This window comes from Dipodomys ordii, unplaced genomic scaffold, assembly GCF_000151885.1.
Source record: "Dipodomys ordii isolate 6190 unplaced genomic scaffold, Dord_2.0 Scaffold79, whole genome shotgun sequence".
NCBI lineage: Eukaryota > Metazoa > Chordata > Mammalia > Rodentia > Heteromyidae > Dipodomys > Dipodomys ordii.
The window spans coordinates 3,736,612-3,759,539 of NW_012267295.1; the positions used below are offsets into that span (position 1 = coordinate 3,736,612).

General features: G+C 49.6%; 2 protein-coding genes across 2 annotated transcripts in view; one reads left to right on the plus strand and one right to left on the minus strand.

The window, feature by feature from the left end:
• The window catches only part of Eif3l (eukaryotic translation initiation factor 3, subunit L), a 20,697-nt gene extending 16,749 nt beyond the window's left edge, over positions 1 to 3,948 (minus strand). Inside the window, exons 1-2 of the mRNA XM_013024798.1 lie at positions 3,861 to 3,948; positions 3,229 to 3,394 (exon numbers count right to left, since the gene is read on the minus strand). Of these exons, the coding sequence (XP_012880252.1) occupies positions 3,229 to 3,394; positions 3,861 to 3,893 (199 nt within the window). The 5' untranslated portion in view covers positions 3,894 to 3,948. The remainder of the gene's footprint in view (positions 1 to 3,228; positions 3,395 to 3,860) is intronic.
• A 5,599-nt stretch (positions 3,949 to 9,547) lies between these two features.
• Positions 9,548 to 19,954, plus strand: Ankrd54 (ankyrin repeat domain 54). Its single transcript, XM_013024823.1, has 8 exons — positions 9,548 to 9,939; positions 11,360 to 11,407; positions 15,513 to 15,611; positions 16,830 to 16,901; positions 18,244 to 18,291; positions 18,366 to 18,490; positions 18,673 to 18,780; positions 19,020 to 19,954. Exons 1-8 carry the CDS (start codon positions 9,615 to 9,617, stop codon positions 19,092 to 19,094), a joined length of 900 nt encoding a protein of 299 aa, XP_012880277.1. The 5' UTR covers positions 9,548 to 9,614; the 3' UTR covers positions 19,095 to 19,954.
• Positions 19,955 to 22,928: the final 2,974 nt, after the last annotated feature.

Consider the following 22,928-nt stretch of genomic DNA (forward strand, 5'->3'; position numbering starts at 1 on the left):
AATGTGGGCTTGTCATTTTTCTTTTCTTTTTTTAATTGTGAAAATACTGTACAGAGGGGTTACAATTACATGGGCAAGATAATGAGTACATTTCTTATCAAGCATTGTAGCCTCCTCCTTTGTTTCCCCTATCCATCCGCCCCCCTCAGCTTCTTAAGTAGGCAGATTACAGGTGTGAGCCACCAGCACTTAGCTAAGACTCCATCTTAGTGGAAGAAACCAGGCATGGTGGTACATGTTTGTCATCCTAGCAATGGTAGGAAGTGAAAAATAGTCATGGTCCAGGCAAATAACCAGTGCTAAACAAGAGCTAGTAAGCAAGAAGCCTTGAGTTCAACCCCAATATTGCCCTTTCCCCAAAATGTCCAAATTCACATTCATAAAAACTATAATCCCTTTCATTTATTTTTCAGTACTAGAACGTGAACTTTGGGCTTCATGCTTATTAGGCAGGTACTCTACCATTTTAGCGACATCTCCAGCCCTAAATTCCCTTTCCTTTTTTTGTTCACACAAAGGGGTTTCAACGCAGTATGTGTCAGTTTATGAGTATAACACACCTCAGTGTCATCCATTCCAGCACATTCTCTTTTAAACAATTTTAAACTTTCCCCAAGTCACTTGCAATCCCTTTGCTCTTGTTTCTTCAGAACTAATTATCATTAGTTACAGCTATTTCTTACTTGCTACCTGTTTGGTCCTGTAGAAACTAAAAAGTCTTTGAAATAAAGAACTTCATCTAACTTGTACACAGATATATTTGTATTCAGAACCTAGAAGCTTGTTGTTTTTTTCGTACTGGTACTAGAACTTGATCTCAGGACCTGGGCACTGTCCTTAGTTTTTTCATTCAAGACTAGTTAGTGTTCTCTCACTCCACTTCCAGCCTTTTGGTGGTTAATTGGAGTCTCATAGATTTTTCCTGAACAGGCTGGCTTCAACTGCAAGCCTCAGATTGCAACCTCCTGAGTAGCTAGGATTACAGGTGTGAGGCACTGGGACCTAGCATCTGAGAAGAGTTACATGCTGAAGGGGTGGAAACTGTGGGAAATGGTAACAGCTTATAATATTAAATACAGAGCTGCCATATTCTAACTAGATGGCTGTGGCAAGTCTGTCAGCTCAGTTTTGTACATTTAGGAAACAACATCAGTATATATACTTTTTGGAACTTTTCTAAAGATTAAACGAAATGATGCATTTCATATAAAGTATCCAGAATAACGTACAATATTAAGTCAAGCCAAGACTATAATATTTCTGGAAACTTCAAAAGCCTCCCGGAGATTTTATTTGGGCTTGGCTTGAATCACTTAAAAATGTCACATAAAGATTTTCTTCCTCATGGGTTGGAGATGTAGCTCAGTCAGTAGAAAAGAGCAAAAGTGTCAGGTATCAAGTTCAAGTCCCAGTTTCAGACAAAAAAAAAGAGATTTCTGGGCTGGGAATGTGGCTTAGTGGTTGACTGCTTGTCTAACATACATGATGCCCTGGATTTGATTCCTCAGTACCACATAAACGAAAAAGCCCGAAGTGGCAGTGAGACTCAAATGGTAGCGTATAGCCTTGAACAAAAGAAACTCAGGGACAGTGCCCAGGCCCTGATTTCAAGCCTCAGGACTGGCCAAAAAAAAAAAAATTTTCTTCAGGGCTAGGTTGGAGCTCAGAAACAGGGTATGCCTTCAGCATGCAAAAGGCAAAGGGTTCAATTCCTAGCACCAAAACAAAACACAAAAATCTTTATCAGCTAGGAGTTTGAACAAGGAAGTCTAAGAGTGCAGCTTAGTGGTAGAGTACTTGCCTAACATGTACAAAGAACTGGGTTCAATCCTCAGTACAGGAAGGAAGAAAGAGAAAGAGAGACAGAGAGAGAGAAACAGAGAGAGAAGGGAGAGAAAGAAAGAAATTTAGCAGTGGGGCTGGGAAGGTGGCTCAGTGGTAGACTGCTTGCCTTACATGCATGAAGCCCTGGATTCGATTCCTCAACACCACATAAGCAGAAAAAGCCAGAAGTGGCTTTTCTGTGGCTCAAGTGGTAGAGCACTAGCCTTGAGATCAAGAGCTGAGGGACAGCACCCAGGCCAAGTTCAGGCCCCACAACAGACAAAAAAAAAAAAAAAAATAGCAGTAACTCTTCTCTTTTCAGACTGAGGTGAACCACAGAAAGAGGACTGTTCACACCTATAATCCTAGCTACTTAGGAGGCTGAGATCTGAGGCTCTCAATTCAAAGCCAGTCCAGGCAGGAAAGTCCATGAGATTCTTATTTTCAATTAACCACCAAAAAGCTGGAAGTAGAGCTGTGGCTCAAATGGTAAAGCACCATACTTCAGCAAAAAAAAAAGAAAAAAAGCTACATGACGGTGCCCAAACCCTACAAGCCCCAGTACCAGTACAATATAAATAAGTGAAAAGCCTGCTTTATGCTTTATTAGGCTCTACACAACTCTTCCCACTCACAGATAATAACTAACTCCAAACCTGGACCAAGAAAAAATATGTGTTTAGTGCTGGAGGTGTGGCTGAAGTGGTAAAGTCCCCTACCCAACAAGTTTGACGCCCTGAGTTAAAACTCGAGTACCTATAGGGCTGGGAAGGTGGCTCAGTGGTAGAGCGCTTGCCTTGCATGCCTGAGGCCCTGGGTTCCATTCCTCAGCACCACATAAGCAAAAAGAAAAAAGCCAGAAGTGGCGCTGTGGCTCAAGTGGTAGAGTGCTAGCCTTGAGCTGAAGAGCTGAGGGACAGCGCCCAGGCCCAGAGTTCAGGCCCCACAACCGGACCCAAAAAAACCTCGCGTACCTATAAAAACAAGGGAGTGTAGTAGAAGAAAACATGATTTAATTTTTTTTTTTTGGGGGGGGGACTGGGAAGGTGGCTCAGTGGTAGAGCACTTGCCTTGCATGCCTGAGGCCCTGGGTTCGATTGCTCAGCACCACATAAGCAAAAAAGAAAATGATTTTTTTTTTTTTTTGCTGGTCCTGGAGCTTGAACTCAGGGCCTGAGCTCTGTTCCTGAGCTTCTCTGTGCTCAAGGCTAGTGCTCTACCACTTTTAGCCACAGCACCACTTCTGGTTTTTTCTGTTTATGTGGTACTGAGGAATCGAACCCACTGTACCACTAACAGCCCCAAAACATGATTTTTAAAAAAGCAATTAGGAGGCTGGGGATGTGCCCAAATAGCAGACTGCCTGCCTACCAGCTCTGAGACCCCGAGTTCAAACTTCAATACCGCCAACATAAAAGAAGCAGAGTTTCTGACAGCTGGCTGTCAGAGGTGGTTGTGAGACATTCAAAAAGACGCCAATCCCTACAGGCCTCAGCCCGGCAGCCAGGCCCGTGGTCTCACCTGTGTGCATATCATAGTCGCCTGGGTAAGCGTAGGGATCATAAGCAGCCTGTAAGGAAAGGGACATGGTCAGGGGGACAGTCACCGCTTCAAAAACCCCAAATGCTCGTCCTAGAGCGTAAATACAAAGCCGGGGGCGAAAGACAACAAACTCAAATGATACACAGGTCTCCACCTTGGAGGAATTCACCTGTCTGCGACCAAAGACTTCGGCGCTGCCACCTGATGGATACAACGGAGCATCCTCAGAGACTTAGGGCCAGACCGGGCACCGATCCGAAGAGTTCGGGTAGAAACGCGAAGCCCCATTACTCGGCCTGGGCAAGGGGAGGCCGAGCCGGAGGGGCCGCGCCCAGGGCGCGCTGGGGCCGGCGGCTGCACGAGGGCCGCAGGCGGGCAGGCCCGAGGGGGGCTCCGCCCGCGAGAGCTTCCGGACACCGCCTCGCTCCGGGGCCCAGCACCCACAGAACCCTCCCCCGGCCGCGAAGCCCACCGCGCGCTTACGGCCACATTACCTCAGACTCGTAGTCATCAGCGGGATAAGACATGGCTACGGCGCTCGAGAACACCGGGGAAGAGAGCGAGAGGAACACTCGGCGCCTCCCTCCCAAGACCGGAAATCCGGTTTCGCTCGGGCATGCTGGGAAACCGGAAGTCTCCCCGGTGCCTCCGGCAGGCAGACAGAAGTAGCCATGATAAGAAGGTCGAGGCCCACTTAACGTTTTCTTTCTCTTCAAACTACACTTTTTCTTTCTCTTCAAACTAGGAACTTTTCGAAGGATGCCGGCCTAGGATGTTGTGAATCTAGGAGCAGAGGCCTGAATAGTGCAGCCACACTGAGCGAAGACCCAGGAGGAATGCCACACCAAAGATGGCTGACCCCCCCCCGGGGGTCCAGGGAGGTTGGAGCCTAAAGGGCCTGGTTTGGATTCGTGGGAGGATGCATCGCCTGCGGGGTAGAAGTGGCTAGAAAAGGTTAAACTCAGCTAGGGCGAAGGTGGCTCACTCCTGTAATCCTACTCAGGAGGCTGAGATCTGAGGATCGTGGTTCAGGATCAGGAAAGTCCCTGAGACTCCTACCTCTAATTAACCAGCAAAAAGGTGGAAATGGATCTGGGGTTCAAGTGGTGGAGTGCCAGCCGTGAACTGGCACCAAAAAATAAAATAAGCCAGTGAAATCTGGTATAGGGTTCATAGGGCTCTTTTGGATTGGTTCCTCTGTTTAGTCATCTGCTTAAACACACTATCTAGAGGAAATCGTGAATCTTCGTTCCAGCCTCTACTCCCCCTGATTTGCTGTGTGACAAAGAGCATGTCTCACCCTCTCCCAGCGCCCCTTGCTTTCCCATTGGGGCACAGCTCCCTGCCCCGAGGTTTGGGGACTCACAGTTAACCTGTGATGCATGGCATGGGTCATGTATTCACTCTGGTGCCATCTATACTAAGCATCCTATTTCCAATTGCAGTCTCGCTCACCCAGCACTTTCTCTGAGTTCTCACTTTGAATTCCTTCCTTGCAGTATGACCAGAGGTGAAAACTATCATGGAACTGTGTTGCTGGATGTCCTGGGATCATAAAGTTGGGGGGGGGGAGGGGAGGAATTCAAAGAGGAACACAGGAGACCAAAGCAGGAGATTTATTAATGAAAAGTAAAAGAAGAGTAAAAGGCACCCTATGGTAGGCCAGGCTCTGTGCTAGCAGTCCTAAGTTTGATTGGAGTCTGAAGAAATAGTCCTGGTATACTGAGTTAATGTGTCCTTAACTTTCAGGGTGTTTGGTTTCCTGTTTTGTTTTCAGTTTTTTGTTCATGTTTGTAGTGTGCCAACTGGGGCTTGAACTCGGGGGCCTGGACACTGTCCCTGAAGTTTTTCATTCAAGGTTTTTCATTCAATTAGCACTCTACTACTTGAGCCACAACTCCACTTCCAGATTTTTTTTCTTTCTTTCTTTCTTTTTAAGTGGTTAGTTGGACATAAGTGTAAGGTCCACTCCTGGATGGCTAGCAGACTCCACCCTCCCCGCAGCAAAGTCTCCACCCAGTACCTGCGTTACCTAGGCAACTGGGACACCTGGAAGAGGTCACATCTGCATCTGCTGAGGTCACATCTGAATTTGATGTGGCCACACCTTTCTTCCCCGCAAACCCTCGAAAACGCCTAGCCCAGGCCAAGATGCTCTCTCTCTCTCTTTCTCAGCTCTTTCCGTCTCTTCTCTTTCCCAGCTCTTTCCTTTTTCCCAGCTCTCTCTTCTCTTTCCCAGCTCTCATTCCCAGGCCTTTCCTACCCCCATGGAGGGCCAACATGGCCTGGTGCCAGCCAGAACAATGAATAAACCTACCCCTTACCTGAATACCACGTGCATGCTGCTGTTCTTACTCTGCTACCTCTTTTTAAAAACCTAACAATAAGGGGCTCATGGACTTTTGGGCTGTCCTCAGATCTCAGTCTCTTTAGTGGTTAGGCTTACATGCATGAACCACTGGCACCTGGCTCCTGTCAAGAACTCTTGTCTTAGTTCCTTCTCCCTCCCCCCCTCCTGTTGTGTGGTAGCTGTTCTACCATTCCTACTTCAATCATAGAAGCTGAATTGCACTGGAGTCCAGATTTATTCCATTGCTTTACAGCACAACAAATAGGTTTAGAAACGCAATTCTGATCGGCAGACAGAACCCCATTATAGACAGAAAGGGTGTTTGGTTTCCCAAGCCCCCTTTGTTCTTGGAAAGGCAAGACTTCAATGGGGAAGAAATTGAGCTGACCAAAGCACCTAGTACAACACCTTTAGTAGCCTAATGTTGCCCCATCTCTCTTAATCTTTTTCCTGGGATTGTAGGCAGGAAGTTTCTGACTAGGAAAGATCATTAGTTATATTCCACGGTGGCCTGACTTCTTCAGCTGGATTTATTTCCAGCCATGCTTCCCTTGATGTGGTTTTATCTGTAGCTCACCTGTTGTCCTGTTTGCTCCACTCCCCTGAGTATAACCTCCTAAACCCCTACCCCTGTTACTGCAGTTGTACTTCATGAATCAGGACTAGAAGCAGTGTTAGGGAACATCTGATGCAGAAATCTCAAAGCCAGATCTAAACTAAAGTTCTCTAGTTGTTAGCCCAATGAGCTCCTTTCCCATAGCTTAGTAAGCTCCTTCCCCTCTCCACAGCTTAGCATGCTCCCTTCCTAGGGACCACTAGCCCATTTAGTAAAGGCAGTATATAATCAGCCTCCAAACCCCTTTACCTTGGCATGGTACTCCTCTGTGGTGGTCTGGGCAGCTGCAGGGCCCCTTATCTACTATTTGGGCAGCAGCCATAAATCCATGATGAAGCCCTTGGCCCTCACATCCACACTGGGGTCTCCACCCCTTTACCCCTTTTAGCCCCTCCTAAACCTATTAGGTTTTATGGGTCACCTCAGACAATAGCCAGTGCTGTTTCTCACTTCTCCCTTGTGAGAAGGGGTCTTGCCAGCCCCTTTCCCAGAAATAAACCTTTCTTTGTTCTCTGTACCTGCATGTCTGTGTGGTTTTCTGGCAAAGTCCAAATAATCAAACTCTAGATATTAAAAAGATCAGTGAAGCTAGGTGCTTGTGGCTCACGCTTGTAATCCTGGCTACTTAGGAGGCTGAAATCTGAAGATCATGGTTCAAAGCCAGCCAGGGAAGGAAAGTTCATGAGACTCTTATCTCCAATTTACTACCAGAAAACTAGAAGTGGTGCTGTGGTTCAAGTGGTAGAACATTAGCCTTGAGCTGAAGAGCTCAGGGTCAGGGCCCAGACCCAGATTTCAAGTCCCACGACTGACCAAAAAATAAAGGATCAGTGAAAGCACAGGATATAGGTGGCACTTAAGGAGAGGCTGGGCTGGGAAGTTGCCTCAGTGATAGAGCGCTTGCCTTGCATGCATGAGGCTCTGGGTTTGTTTCCTGAGCACCACATGAGCAGAAGAAAGCTAGAAGTGGTGCTGTGGCTCAAGTGGTAGGGCACTAGCCTTGAACTGAAGAGCTGAGGGACAGCGCCCAGGCCCAAAATTCAGCCCCCACGATGGGGGGGGGGGAAGAAGAGGGAGAGGCCAGGAAGTAGAGCTGTTAAGAGTATAAAAGTGGGCTGGGAAGATGGCTCAGTGGTAGAGCGCTTGCCTTGCATGCATGAGGCCCTGGGTTCGATTCCTCAGCACCGCATAAGCAGAAAAAGCCGGAAGTGGCACTATGGCTCAAGTGGTAGAGCGCTAGCCTTGAGCTGAAGAGCCAAGGGACAGCACCCAGGCCCAGAGTTCAGGCCCCCCACAACCGGCAAAAAAAAAAAAAAAGAGTATAAAAGTGCAAAAAAGCTAAGAGTCAGTGCTCAGGCCTTCAGTTCAAGGCCCAGTACCTTCTCTCTTTGCTAAACAGACACACACAATAGGAGTGGAGTTGTGGCTCATGGTAGAGCATTAGCCAAAAGTAAAAAAGGCCAAGGGTATAAGGTTCTGAGTTCAAGCCCCAATGCTGGGGGGAAAAAAGTTCAAGTCTAGTCTGGGTTAGAGTGACTCTACCAAAAAACAAAACAACAACAACAAAAAAAAAACCCTAGGATAGAATGCTTGCTTAGCATACACATGTTCTCGGGCTTGATCTCTTGCATTTCAATTAAAAAAAAAGTGAAATAAAAATAATTAAAATCCTTGAGTCACTGAGGAATTTGCTGAGTGTAAAACTGAAGCTGAAGGTTATGAAGGGAAAGACAAAAATGCAAATAATCCACTTTTTTTTTTTTTGCATTTGTGAAACAGGTGTGGTTTTTAAAGAAAATTGCGAAGGGGGCTGGGAAGGTGGCTCAGTGGTAGAGCGCTTGCCTTACATGCCTAAGGCCCTGGGTTCGATTCCTCAGCACCACATAAGCAAAAAGAAAAAAGCCGGAGGTGGCGCTGTGGCTCAAGTAGTAGAGCGCTAGCCTTGAGCTGAAGAACTGAGGGACAGCGCCCAGGCCCAGAGTTCAGGCCTCACGATCGGACCCAAAAAAAAAAAAAAGAAAATTGCGAAGTTAGAGCATGCCATTCTGTGCTTAAGTAACAAGGCTGCTCCCAAATATTTTTTGGTCCCAGTGTTGAGGCCTCACCTGCTCCAGTTATCAATAATTACAGTAGATACCATCTTTTGAGCAGTCACTGACATAGAAATAATTACGTCTAATTATATTACTTTGTGAATCAATTGTCCCTGTTGGGTTTCCCAGAACCCTAACGAATGCAATTGATAGTATCTGGAAGCTACCACAGCGCAGTTTGTGGTTGTAAGGTCTATTAAATAGGTAGGTTTCATTAAGTAGCCGAAAAAGAGAACACCACGCAGTATTCAGGCAGGAAAAGAAGTTTATTTACCCAACTGCAGCTTCGGCCATGCACAGCGGAGAAGCATAGCTGAAAAAGGAAGGAGAGGGGGTGAAGGGGACAACCCACTTCTGGGCCGGGACTTATCTAGGCCAGGGACAGGAAGAGGTGTGGCCAGGTGGGAGAAAGGTGTGGCCACACTGGATGTGGATGTGACCTCAGGGTCTAGGACCCTCCTAAGGTCAGATGGGAGGCATGTAACCAGAGGTGGTCCAGGATGTGACCTAGCAGGAGGGGAAGGTGACTGCTTCCAGGTCTGACAGTTACCTAGGTAACAGATACTGGGTGGAAACTTAGCCAAGAGGGAGGGAGGTGTTCCTGTTCAGACCTTACAGCGGTACCATTTCCAGATCTTCACATATTTCCTTTTTATGTTATTCGCTTTGTGAGGAGTCCGTCTTTCCATGTGTTCATTGATTCAAAACAAGTCAATACCCGGGCTACACTTTCCTTCGTGATTGGCTGTCGGTCTTCTTCACGTGATTGGCTACAGCACCTGCCTGTCGTATTTCCCATGATTCAATGGGGGTTAGTGGAGGGAGGGGCAGTATCTAGCTTTTTTTTATTGGTTCCGGTAGTGGCACAAAGTGAGGGCCTTAGGCATTTGAAATTTGTAATTGGTTCTTCCATCCGCCAGTCACGCTGCTGGAAGCTCTGTCCAATCCTCTCGCTCGTACTATTCCCTCCCTTCCCAATTGGCAGGGAAATGCAGGCTAGAGGAGTCGTCACTGGTCCAGACGATCCACCTCCGCGGCGCGAACCCGCCTCCCGCTCGGTTGCCGTGGTTGCACGCGGGTCCCGCCCGCCCGCGCCTTCCCTTGACAGCAGGACAAGGCGGAGGGAAGTGGGTCTGTCGGTCGGTCGAGAACGAGGCTCGGACTGCCAGGCCAGCGCGGAGCCGTTGCCATGGCAGCCGCCGCCGGGGGCGCGGGCGACGAGCCGCGCTCGGGCGGCTCGAGCTCGGATGGCGAGTGCGCGGTGGCGCCGGAGCCGCTGGCAGAAGCCGAGGGCCTCTTCTCTTTCGCGGACTTGGGGTCCGCCCTGGTCGGTGGCGCAGGCCTTCCGGGCCGGGCGTCCGGGGGCTCCGAGTCCCCGCTGCGCTTCCTCCATGTCCTGTGGCAGCAGAACGCGGAGCCGCGCGATGAGCTGCGCTGCAAGATCCCGGCCGGCCGGCTCCGGCGCGCCGCCAGGCCGCACCGCCGGCTTGGGCCCACGGGCAAGGAGGTGCACGGTGAGGCCCGGGGCGAGGCGGTGCAGGGTGGGGGTCCGGGGCGAGGAGGTGCACGGAGAGGGCCCCGGGGAGCAGCGCACCGGCTCCTGAACTCCCCACCCCAAGGTCTCTCGACTACTGCTCAGTGCCCAGGGACCGTCGGGTCTCCTTTTACTGTTATAAATAATAATTACTTCTATCAGAGCTGCCCAGGATCCGGGGTTTATTTTTTAAAACGTCTTCCTGCTTCAGTGGCAGACTCCTCTCACTTGGTAGATCCCCAACAGAAACTTTCCATGACTGGGTGTTTATTACTGCCTGAGCTGGCTGGTCTCCAACTGCGGTCCTCCAAATCTCAGTCTCCCAGGGCTTTAGGATTGTATACATGAACCACTAATCCCAGGCTGCGAATCCTGTTCACAGGGCAATGGGGAAGCCAGAGCCTATAGCCAAGATTTACCAGCTTGTATGCAAGCTGGATTGGACTGCCCTTCCCTGCCCGGACCCTGGCAAACTGCACTCTTTCAGCTTCACTTTCTGTTTATAGTATGGATACAGCTACCTGCCTTTACAGAGTGTGGCTAGACTTAAATAAGGTACTAAATAGATAGCTATTATCCTGCCTTTGTTATATGTTATACACTGTTTTCTGCCCTTGTTATATGTTATACACTGTTTTCTGATACATAGCTTTACCTCTAATTTGTGAGATACATTGTGGTCATCGAAGTTGAACACTTAATTTGCTGAGTGTAAAACTGAATACTCAACTTCCTGAGTAGCTAGGATTACAGGTGTGAGCCACCAGCACCCGGCTTATCTTTTAGCTTTTTCACTCAAGGATGCTACTTTGTCATTTGAGCCATACCTCCACTTTCAGCTTTTCTTTGGTTAACTGGAGATAAGATTTTCAAGAGTTTATCTGACTGGGCTGCCTTTGAACCCTGATCCTCAGATCTCAGTCTCCTGAGTAACTAGGATTACAGATATGAGCTACTGACACTCAGCTAAAAAGTGGCCTTTGCTGGGGTTTCTCCTTGTTCTAGGTAGCATTTTGTATCCTGGCACCGTTGCTTCCCTTTAAATACTGTGGTAACCACAGGAAAATAGGAAACATTACCTTCTGTTTCTTCATGGTAATTGTGTGTGTGTGTTTGGAGGGGGACAGTATCTGGGGTTTGAAACTTGAGGCCTGAGTACTGTCCCCTTTTTTTTTTTTTTTTTAATCCTCAAGGCTGGTATTCTACCACTTGAGCCACAGTTCTACTTCTGGCCTTTTGGTGCTTAATTGGAGATAAGAGTCTCATGGACTTTTTTCCTGGACTACTTCAACCCCTGATTCTCAGATCTCAGCCTTCTGAGTAGCTAGAATAACAGGTGTAAGCCACAAGCGCCCTGCTCTGGGTTTTCTTTTTTAACTTACCTCTTACTCTCTTCACAGCCCTAAAGAGACTGAGGGATTCAGCCAATGCCAATGATGTGGAAACAGGTGAGTGTGCACAATGATTCTGGCTCCATGGATTCCTGGAGCTGGTATGGAAGGGGGCGGGTGGAGTGTAATAGGCAAGAGCGAGGTACCCATACTTAGAAAGACAGGCCTCCTCTCACCCTTCTTTTTCTTTCTTTCTTTCTTTCTTTTTTTTTTTTTGTCAGTCCTGGGGCTTGAACTCAGAGCCTGGGCACTGTCTCTGAGCTTCTTTTGCTCAAGGCTAGCACTCAACCACTTGAGCCACAGTGCCACTTTCGGCTTTTTTCTGTTAATGTGGCACTGGGGAAGAATCAAACCCAGGACTTCATGCATGCTAGGCAAGCACTCTAACACTAAGCCACATTCCCAGCTTCTTTTTTTTAAAATACCAGTTCTGGGGCTTGAACACATGGCTCGTGTTTTCTTAGCTTTATTGATCAAGGCTGGTACTATACCACTTTAGCCACATCTCTAATTCTGGCCTTTTGCTGGTTAATTGGAGATGAAAGTTTGTATTTGGAGCCATGCATTGGTGACTCACACCTGTAATTTTAGCTGCTCAGCAGGCTGTGATCTGAGTATCAGGGTTCAAAGACAGCCCAGGAAGAGAAACCCTTAAGGCTGTTATCTCCAGTTAACCAGCAAAAGGCTGGAAATAGACATGTGGCTCTAATGGTAGAGTGCTAGATTTGAGAAAAACTCAAATGACAGCACCCAGAGCCCTGAGTTCAAGCCTCAAGAATGACACCCACACACAAAGAAGTTTGGATTTATCTGTTTAGTCTGGCTTTGAACGTTAATCCTCAGATCTCAGCTTCCTGAGTAGCTAGGACTGCAGGCGTGAGACATCAATGCCCAGCTAGTATAAAGCTCACCCTTAGGCTGGGATGTAGCTCAGTGGCAATGTGCTTGCCTAGCAATGTCCTGGGTTTGATCCCCAGTACCAAAAACAAAAAACAAAAAAATATATAGTTAAAAAGAAGAAGAAGAAGCCGGGCGCCAATGGCTCACGCCTGTAATCCAAGCTACTCAGGAGGCTGAGATCTGAGGATCATAGTTCAAAGCCAGCCTGGGCAGGAAAGTCTGAGACTCTGATCTCCAATAAACCACCAGAAAACCGGAAGTAGTGCTGTGGCTTAAGTGGTAGGATGCTAGCCTTGAGCTGAAGAGCTGAGGACAGTGCCCAGGCCCAGAGGTCTAGCCCCACGACTGACAAAAAATAAAAAATAAAAGTTCACTCTCTTGTCACAGGGCCGCTGTATTTACCAATGTCTTTGCAGTCACCTTGCAGAAAGCAGGCAGACTTACATACAGATTCACATTCTCCCCTGTCACCCTGGGCCCTCCTGTGTCAGAGCACTTACTGTCCTTTGGGATTCCTGATGCCAGGGACCCTGTCTATAGGGTGCTTGTTTGGAACTTCTTCTGGCTAATGAGAGTAAACACTGCTTTAACTGCCAAGTGACATCCACCACCTCGAGCTGCTCTGTACACTGTGAGGTCAGGTCAAGTGGCATTCATGGCTGCAGTTGGCAGAGCCCCTGGGAGGAGTGAATGCAGCTCGCAGGAGGTTCTGTCTGGTTTTCTGCTACTGTTTTCTGGCACTCCTGAGCTAAGGGGGCAGTAACTACATCAAAGGTAAATAGCAAAGTCAATCTAGGACAAAAAAATTAATTTTGTCTATGGACTTAATGTGTCCTATGAGTCAGAGGAAAGTGGTGTTAGCTTTCTCTGGCCACTTTAACTAATTACCCCTACTTAGTGGCTTAAGCAACACAAATTTGTTATAATTCCCTGGGCCAGAAGTCTTGTACAGGTCTCACTGACCAGGCTAAAATCTAGGTGACAGAGATGCTGCATTGCTTTCTTTTTTTGTTTCTCCCGTCTTGGTTAGTCGTGGGGCTTAAACTCAAAACCTGATCACTGTTCCTAAGCTTTTTTTTTTTTTTTTTTTTGCTGGTCACGGGGCCTGAACTCTGGGCCTGGGCACTGTCCCTTAGCTCTTGAGCTCAAGGCTAGAGCTCTACTACTTGAGCCACCGCGCCACTTCTGGCTTTTTCTGCTTATGTAGTGCTGAGGAATCGAACCTAGAGCCTCATGCATGCAAGGCAAGCCCTCTAAGACCGAGCCACCTTCCCAGCCCCCCTAAGCTTTTTATGCTCAAGGCTAACACTCTATCACTTGAGCCACAGCTCTACTTCCTTTTTTTTTTTTTTTGGTGCTTAATTGGAGATAAGAGTCTCACAGACTTCCTTGCCTAGGCTGGCTTTGAACCACAATCCTCAGATCAGCCTCCTGAGTAGATAAGATTACTAGCACCACGCCATACCACGTTTCTTGGCTCTTAGTCCCGGCATCTTCAAAGCTAGTCACATCTTCAAAGCTAGTCACAGTGGGCTGTTCTCTTCTCTCTCTGATACTCTCTGGTCCTTGGAGCAGAGAAAGGCTCTCTGATTACAAGGCCTGGTGAGATTACATTGGGCCTGGATAATCCTGGATAATCTCTGCTTCCCAAAGTCCTTAGCCTTGATCAGATCTGCAAAGTCCTTTTTGCCACGTAAGGAACTGTCCTCACTATTTCCTTTCCTGTGCTGAGGACTGTTTTTCTGAGTACCAGATTTGAACTCAGGGCCTCATGCTTAGCAAATCTTTCTCTCTCTCTCTCTCTTTTTTTTTTTTTTGTCAGTTATGGGGCTTGAACTTGGCCTGGACACTGTCTCTCAGCTCTTCAGCTCAAGGCTAGCACTCTACCACTTGAGCACCACTTCGGTTTTTCTGGTGGTTAATTGGAGATAAGAGTCTCATGGACTTTCCTGTCCAGGATCCTCAGATCTCAACTTCCTGAGTAGCTAGAATTACAGGGATGAGCCACTGGCACCCAGCCTAGCAAACCTTTCTTCCTGGGCTGGCTTTGAACTTTGATCCTCCAGTTCAAACAGGTCTTCTGGAGAGCTAGTATATAGGTATGACCCATCTGGGCCCAGCTTGAGGACTTTATGAGTTTATAAACTGCTATGCATACCTGTAATGGGAACCAGAATGTTCTCCTGCCCTCAGTGTCCTTCACTCTTGGTGGTGAAAACAGTACTGACTCAGCTGGAAGAGTGCTGCCTGGGCTTTGGGCAGAATGGTTCAAGCCCTCGAGAAGCTTCTTGCCGGGAGACAGATACTAAAACATTGAGTAGCACTTTCCCCCATTTTAGCTGATATGTGCATTAGAGCATAATGCCTCATACTTACAGGGCTCCTGTGTTCCACCGAGGACTTCCACTCCCATGATTCTCATCTCAGCAGCTCTGGAGGTTGGCAGCACAGAGATTATATACATTTGCCATGACCTGGGGCCCAAGTTCAGGCCTCTGCTCACCCCAGGCCAGCTCCTTCCACTGTCAGGTGCTGTTGGCAGTATGCTCCTTACTTTTTTTGTGTCCATAGTGGGGCTTGAACTCAGGGCCCTGGGTGCTGTTCCTTTTTCTGCTCAAGGCTATCTGTCTACCATTTGAGCCACACCTCCACTTCTGACTTTTTGGTGGTTATTTGGAGAAGGAATTTCACAGACTTCCTGCCCAGCTGGCTTCAAATCCTGATCCTCAGATCTCAACCTTCTAAGTAGTTGTGGCTACTTAGCCAGTGGCTCACACCTGAAATCCTAGCTACTTAGGAGGCTGAGATCTGAGGATCATGGTTCAAGGCCAGCCTGGGCAGGAAAGGCATGAGACTCTTATCTCCAATAAACCACTCAGAAAAACTGAAGTGATGCTGTGGCTCAAGTGGTAGGGCGCTGGCCTTAGCTGAAGAGCTGAGGGACAGCACCAACCAAAAAAAAAACAAAAAACAAACAACCAAAAACACCTAAGTAGCTAGGATTATAGGCATGAGTTACCACTGCCCAGCTTGCCCCCTTGCTTGTTTACTTAGTTTAGCCTAGGACTTAGTCTGTGTGCCCCTTGGTCTTGTGCTCAGTTGTGTTCTGAAGAAAACACATTCCTTGCCATGCTGGCCCCTTGGGGAGAAGCTTTGCCATGCGTTGGGAATGCCTTGTCTAGGGGGACCCCTGCCTGCTCCCGGACTGCAGCATAGCTAACACTTCTGCTTTGTTGCCTTCCCCCCATCTTGGTGGTGTCAGTGCAGCAGCTGCTGGACGATGGCACGGATCCCTGTGCAGCTGATGACAAGGGCCGCACTGCCCTCCACTTCGCTTCCTGCAATGGCAATGACCAGATTGGTAAGTACTGGGCATGCGCAGGGCAGGTGAAGCGGTGTCTCTCCAGAGGCCACCAGGAGGATCCTTACGTCCCTGAGCTTTTTTGTTTAAGATTGGCCCTCTACTACTTGAGCCACGGCTCCACTTCTGGCTTTTGGGTGGTAAGTCTCATGGTCTTTCCTGCCTAGGGTGGCTTCAAACCATGATCCTCAGATCTCAACCACTTGAAGAGCTAGGATTACAGGTATGAGCCACCAGTGTCTGACTGGGACTGAGGTTTTAAAGCTGAGAAAAGGACGTCTCCTGCTTCTCTCTGTTAAATACCATAGTGAGAGCTAGGCCACTAGACAACAAGCTCCCCCTCCTTGATATACCTCAGGGTGGGCTGTGACACTGCCAGGCTTGAGCAAAAAAGTTAGGGGGCAGCACTCAGCCCCTGAGTTCAACCCCTAATACCAGCACAAAGAAAACTACAAACTAAGGAGATGGAGGTATGGCTCAAATGGTAGAGCACCAGCCTAGCAAGCGTGAAGCCCTGAGTTCAAACCCTAGTACCCCAAAAAAATCCCAACTCAAGCCGGGCGCTGGTGGCTCACGCCTGTAATCCTAGCTACTCAGGAGGCTGAGATCTGAGGATCGCGGTTCAAAGCCAGCCCGGGCAGGAGAGATCGTGAGACTCCTATCTCCAATAAACCACCAGAAAACCGGAAGTGGCGCAGTAGCTCAAGTGGTAGAGCGCTCACCTTGAGCTGAAGAGCTGAGGGACAGCGCCCAGGCCCAGAGTTCAAGCCCCACGACCGAAAAAAAAAAAAAAAAATCCCAACTCAGTTCTATAGCACGTACACAGGTTCTGGCATCCAGGATCCTGCACAGGAACCCATTGTGTATGAATGAGGAAAAGCGGATGAATACAAAAATGAGTGAGAGAAATTACACATTGAGCAAACCTCTGTAGCTAGACTATGGGTGCGGGTCCAGTTAAAACAGTTCCTCAGGGCTGAGAATGTGTCTTAGTGGAAGAGTGCTTGCCTAGCATGCATGTAGCCCTAGGTTTAATTCCTTTAATTCCTCAGTACCACCTAAGCAGCAAAAGCCAGAAATGGTGCTGTGGCTCAAGTAGTAAGAGTGCTAGCCTTGAGCAAAAGAAGCTCAGAGACCGATCCCAGGCCTTGCGTTCAAGCCCCAGGACTGGCAAACAAAACAAAACAAAACCCAGTTCCTCTTGGGTTCTCTTTCCAGTACAGCTGCTTCTGGACCATGGGGCTGACCCCAACCAGAGGGACGGTCTGGGCAACACACCACTGCACCTGGGTGAGTCCCCAAAAGCTGACAAGATACCTCTAGAACAGACTAGCCCCCAAGTGGGGAATCTTTGTCCCTCAGGATCCCACTAGCGTCTCCAAGCATCCAGTGAGCCCGAGCCCCGAGGCCGCACTTGGTAGCAGCCTGGGTCCCATGCCTGTCCAGTCACCCAGCCATTGGCCGTCCCTAGACATGGCATTTTCACTAGAAAGCATGTCGTGAGACCCTACCTGGCTTTTGACCTGTTGCCAACTCACTATGGGCAGGGCCCATCTCCAGGCCTCAATTTCCCCAGATGTGCAAGGAGAGAATTAGATATGATTGCTCAGTAATGCCCAGATGCAGCCCTGGTGACACGGTGACACCTTTTTAGGAGGCAGAGTTTGGTGTGGGCATATTCAGAAACCCAGCCCACAGCCCTGCTCCTGGATTCTCTTTCTCTTTTTTTTCTTTTCTCATTGCTGATCCTGGAGCTTGAAATCAGAGCCTGGGTGCTATTCCTGAGAATTTGCTCAGGGCTAGTGCTCTACCACTTGAACCATAGCTCTACTTTTGTTTTGTGTTTTTGTTTTTGCTATTTTAATGAAGATAAGAGTCTCACAGACTTTCCTGCCCAGGCTGGCTTCAAACTGAGATCCTCATATCTCAGCCTCCTCATTAGGATTATAGTGCTCCCTTCTGTGTGTGTGTGTGTGTGTTCCAGAACGGAGGCTTGAATTCAGGACTTCACACTCTTCCTTAGCTTTTTGTTCAAGGCTAGCATTCTCCCACTTGAACCATAGCTCCGTGTGTGTGTGTGTGTGTGTGTGTGGTGTGTGTGTGTGTGTGTGTGTGTTCCAGAACGGAGGCTTGAATTCAGGACTTCACACTCTTCCCTAGCTTTTTGTTCAAGGCTAGCATTCTCCCACTTGAACCATAGCTCCACTTCTGCCTTTTTGCTGGTTAATTGGATATAAGAGTCTCACAACCAGGTGCTGGTGGCTCACGCCTGTAATCCTAGCTACTCAGGAGGCTGAGATCTGAGGATCGAGGTTCGAAGCCATCCCAGGAGAGGAAAGGCTGTGAGACTCTTACCTTCAATTAACCATCAGAAAACTGGAAGTGGTGCTGTGGCTCAAACAGTAGAGCTTGTGTATTGAGCTGAAGAGGTCAGGGACAGTGCCCAAACCCAGAGTTCAAACACCATGACGGACCAAAAAAAAGAAAAAAAAGTCTCACAAACTTACCTGCTCAGGCTGGCTTTGAACTGGGATTCTCAGATCTCATGGTCCCAAGTAAACTAGGATTACAGGCATGAGCTACAGATGCCCAGCGGTTCCTGGATTCTTAAATCTCTGTTCTTCGTTCTCAGCGGCCTGCACCAACCACGTCCCTGTCATCACCACGCTGCTCCGAGGAGGTATGTAGTCCCTTCTTCTTGCTCCTTTCACTTACCCTTACCACCAGCATGCTTCCCTCTGCCTGTTCCCACAGGGGCCCGTGTAGATGCCCTGGACAGAGCTGGCCGCACACCCCTGCACCTGGCCAAGTCGAAGCTGAACATCCTGCAGGAGGGCCATTCTCAGTGTCTGGAGGCTGTGCGGCTGGAGGTGAAGCAGGTGAGCACACGCTCCTGTGCTCCTCTCCCTAGTACACCTGCCCCTGCTCGCAGGGCTCCAAGTCATCTACTGACCCAGAGGACTCCTGCACTGGACCCGCCCACAGCACCCCACCAGACCCCTCTGCGCCCCCTTTCTGGGTCAAGTCAGAACACGCCCGCTCAGCTCAGCCTCTCTTGCAGATCATCCATATGCTGCGGGAGTACCTGGAGCGCCTGGGGCAGCACGAGCAGCGGGACAGGCTGGATGACCTCTGCACCCGGCTCCAGATGACCAGCACCAAAGAGCAGGTAACCTGCAGCCACAGGTCCAGCCCTGGGGCCATACCCGCACAGCAGGAACCAGCCCGAGCCTCCACCATTTCCTTTGAGCCTACAGAGGTGGATTTGTGCTCACGGCCCTGCTGTCTGGCTGGAGCACCGGGTCACCTGGTGCCAACTGTCCCACTGGGAGACAATATCTGCTTTGTGGGGGGACAGGCTAGTGGGAACCTGGCACCCTGGAACAGAGTCTGCGTTTCTTCTTGCAGGTTGATGAGGTGACTGACCTCCTGGCCAGCTTTACCTCCCTGAGTTTACAGATGCAAAACATGGAGAAGAGGTAGCAAGAGCCCCCCCACACACACACCTGCCACTGCCACAGCCACAGCCCTGCCCCCTCTGCTCTCTTCTACAAAGAAAAAGCCCAGGGGACTTTGGAACTCCACTTCTCCTCATCCTCAAGACGCTGGGGACCGCCGAGTCACACTCTTCGCCACCTGAGCCGCTCCCAGTCAGTCTCCATCATCTCCGCAGATCACCTTTGCTGCACGAGGCACCCTGCAGCCGCACTTCAGCTCTGGCTGACGTGCGCCACCGTCCTCAGGCCTCCCGCACCCTCAGCAGGCCCCGAAGCCTTCTTCCTGCTCCTTCCCAGCTAAGGGCTTGTTGCTGCCGGCTGGCTTCCGGCATGTACTCTCAGGCCACCACAAGCTTCTTGGCTGGCCCTGGCCCTTTCTCCAGCACTGAGGTTTTAGCTCGTTGCCTGACTTCTGAGGAGACATTGCATCAGTTTCTCTGGTCAGAAGCAGGGAGGGTTGGTGAGGCCTAGGCCTTAAATAAGGTTAGGGAGCATCCCACTGACTCCAAAAGGAAACGTTCCCCAACCCTTCCCCTGACGGTCACTGAAACAGCAGGAGGGGTTTGGTTTGCTGCTAGTTGTCACAAGCTGATTGTAGGCATCTAGGGATGCCTAGGTCCTCATCCAGGATCCTGTGGGCTGGACCCCACATGGCCGGGGAGGCTTTGTGGCTACAACTAAGTCTTCACACACACATGGTCTGGAATTATCAAGGTGGGCTGGATGAGATCGTAGAGGTCAGTATTAAGGGAAACAAGCAGATGTGCTAATATGAGCAATAAGTTGGGAGGGTTCAGGCACCCATGGCTCAAGGCTATAATGCTGGCTACTGAGGAGGCTAGGATCTGGGAATCACAGTTCAGAAATGTCTCTGAGACTCTTATTACCAGTTAATCAGCAAAAAGCAGGAAGTGAAGGTATGGCTCTAGTGGTAGAGCGCCACCTTTGAGTGAAAAAGCCAAGTGAGAGCTTGAGGCTCAGAGTTCATGTCCCACTACCAGCACAAAAATTCAAGGGTAATGGCTGGTGCCCCAGTGCTATCAACTGGCTGGTAAGCCTGAGGCCCTTGGTTCAAATCCCCAAGTACAAGTCCAGAGAAGAGGTCACAAGCCAAGGAATGTAGGCTGCCTTCAGAAGCTAGAGGAGGCAAGGAAATGGATTTTCTCCATTGGACTTCCAGAAGGAACTGGCTTTACTGACAACTTTAGACTTTAGCTCAGCGAGACTGATTTTAGATTATAGCCTCTAGAAACCCATGAGAATGTCTGTGTTGTTTGTTGCCATAGCAACAGGAAACCAATAAAATAGATGCTCAAATTCACCACTGTGAAAGCCTTTGGTCCTATGAGCAGCCCTGGCCCCACCAGCAGGAGCAGAGGGCTCTCTGTTGCACACCCTGCTTGGTGTGCCATAAGGGGAAAACCTTAGGGTGGGCACTGGGAGGCACTGGGCACAGATTTGACAGAGCTTATTCCATGTGCCATCTGGCTCTGTCCCACTTTCTCACTAAATTGGAAGCCTTGGCTACTTTCAGAGGAGGAGAATTTGTTCCCAGACCACAGCTAGGCATGCTTCAGGTCGGCCTGAACTCTCAGAATCCAGCCGCTCAGCCTGAGGGTGAAGGGTGAGAGATACTAGCCCCCAGGGCCCTGTGGAGGGAGGGAGGAGCTAAGGCCTTGGGGTTGGCAGGGAGAGGAAGGCCAGGCGCAGTGGCAGCTCTGAGACTCAAGTGGCAGGCTTGGGAGTTTTGGAGGGAGGGCAGGTTGGGCAGGAAGGTACCTTACAGGTCATTCATCAAGCGCAGCCAGCCAGCCAGCCAAAGTCAATCCAGACAGGAGAGTGAGTCAGAAAACACAAGAGGACCCTGTGCGCTGGACTGGGCGGCGGGCGCAGGCCAGAACTCAGCGAAAGCTGTCCTTGGGGATCCAGTCTGTTGCCAGCTGCTGACACGATAGCAGAGGGTGGAGTGAGCAGGCTCGGGAAGAAGACTGGCATGGTTGTTGAGTTTACCCTGTGCAGGGAATCCTTTCGCTTTCTAATGGTCCATCTGGTCCATTCCATTTGTGTGAGCAATCTCTAGTGAACACTTGCTCTGGCTAGGATTGTTCTAGGCGGGCCTTGCTGCTGCTGCAGGCCCACCAGGGTGGCCTACCCAGGTAACTAGGGCTGGAACATGGACATACCTCCCAAATTCATGATGTTTCTACCAGGCCTGGAGCCAGAGGCGCGCTCCCCCACAAGAGAGAGAGTGTGACACTTGCTTAACCCACAACAGGTGTTGTAGACAAGCCCTTTGAGTTAGTAATAATAATAATAAAACCTTAGCATTGCCTCCTCTGTGCAGGAAACAAAGTAACTTGCTTGAGGTTGAACAGCCAAGTGCCTGGCCCACATCCCGCATCCTCTCACCAGGTTCCAGAAGCCCAGTGTTCTCAGGGCTCCTGTGACAAATTAGGTAGGACCCAAGTGTAACTTGGTCAGCATGCTCTGTGTCAGGGTGGGGTCTGATCTGTACCTCGACAGAGCCCAGTGGGGAGGGAGAGGATGACTGGTGTGAGTGGATGGGCTAGCTCTGCTTGCTGTCCTTGTTGGCTGACTTCTGGAGGTCATGAGGAGAGCTGCATGAACCGGGCCTGAGAGGTCCTGGGGGTAAGAGGTTAGCTCACCCAACTGCAGAGGCCTGAGGTCTAAAGCTTTCCCCTAGAAAGCTTCCACCCTAGGACAGGCTGTTCCTGCCACCATTTTGGGACCACATGCCTACGGGGCTAGTCCCTTACACCAAGACTGCCTGCTTCCCAGACTGTCAACAGCTGAGCCAAGACCAGGACAGAGGCCTGGCCAATGCTTGGATTCCCTCATTCTGTGGTCCACAGGGTCCTCAGCCCCCAGTTTGGCCCTCCAGATGTGACCATTTCACTTTACAAGGGAGAAGCAGGCTCAGGTTGACGGGGCCTTGCTGGACTTGGCACAGACTGAGATTGCAGGCTGTGGGTTTCTTGTTCCTGTGCTGACCAAGGCTGACCCTCTAGCTCCAAAGCCCGGAAGCATGGTCTGCATCACCGAGGCACTTGGTGATCTGGCAGAGGGAGACTGGAGGGCTTAGTGGGGGGGTTGCCTCAAGATGGATACCACCCAGTGCTTCAGATTGGACCTGGCACAAGCAGAGTATAGTTCTGCTTTTGAGACCTGGAAAAGTCATAGCTATGAAGATCAGGAGCAAGGAGTGTGTATGTCTGTGTGTCTGTGTCTGGGGCTAAATGCTGGGGCTTGAACAGTTGCTGAGTTTTTTTGTTCAAGGCTAGTGCTCTCCCACTTGAGCCACATCTCTACTATGATTAATTGGAGACAAGAGTCTCATGGACTTTGCTGCCTAGGCTGGCTTTGAATCATGATCCTCAGATCTCAGCTTCCTGAGTAGCGAGGATTATAGAGGTTCGAGCCACGCATACTTGGCAGGAACCAGGAGTAAGCTTATGTCCTTCTGCTGGGTTCACCGGCCTCTTGAGCTCTCCTAGCAGCTCCCAGATGCCCTCTGCTACCTTCCTCCTCAGCTCCACAGCTGTCCAGCGCCAGGGACCTGGGAGCCTTGACCTTTTTTGTTGTTATTGGTTTGGGGCTTGAACTCTGGGCCTGGGCGCTGTCCCTCAGCTCTTCGGCTCAAGGCAAGTGCTCTACCACTGGAGCCACAGCACCACTTCCGGTTTTCTGGTGTTTTATTAGATATAAGAGTCTCACAAGCCGAGGGCTGGTGGCTCACGTCTGTAATCCTAGTGACTTAAGAGACTGAAATCTGAGGATTGAGGTTCAAAGCCAGCCTTGG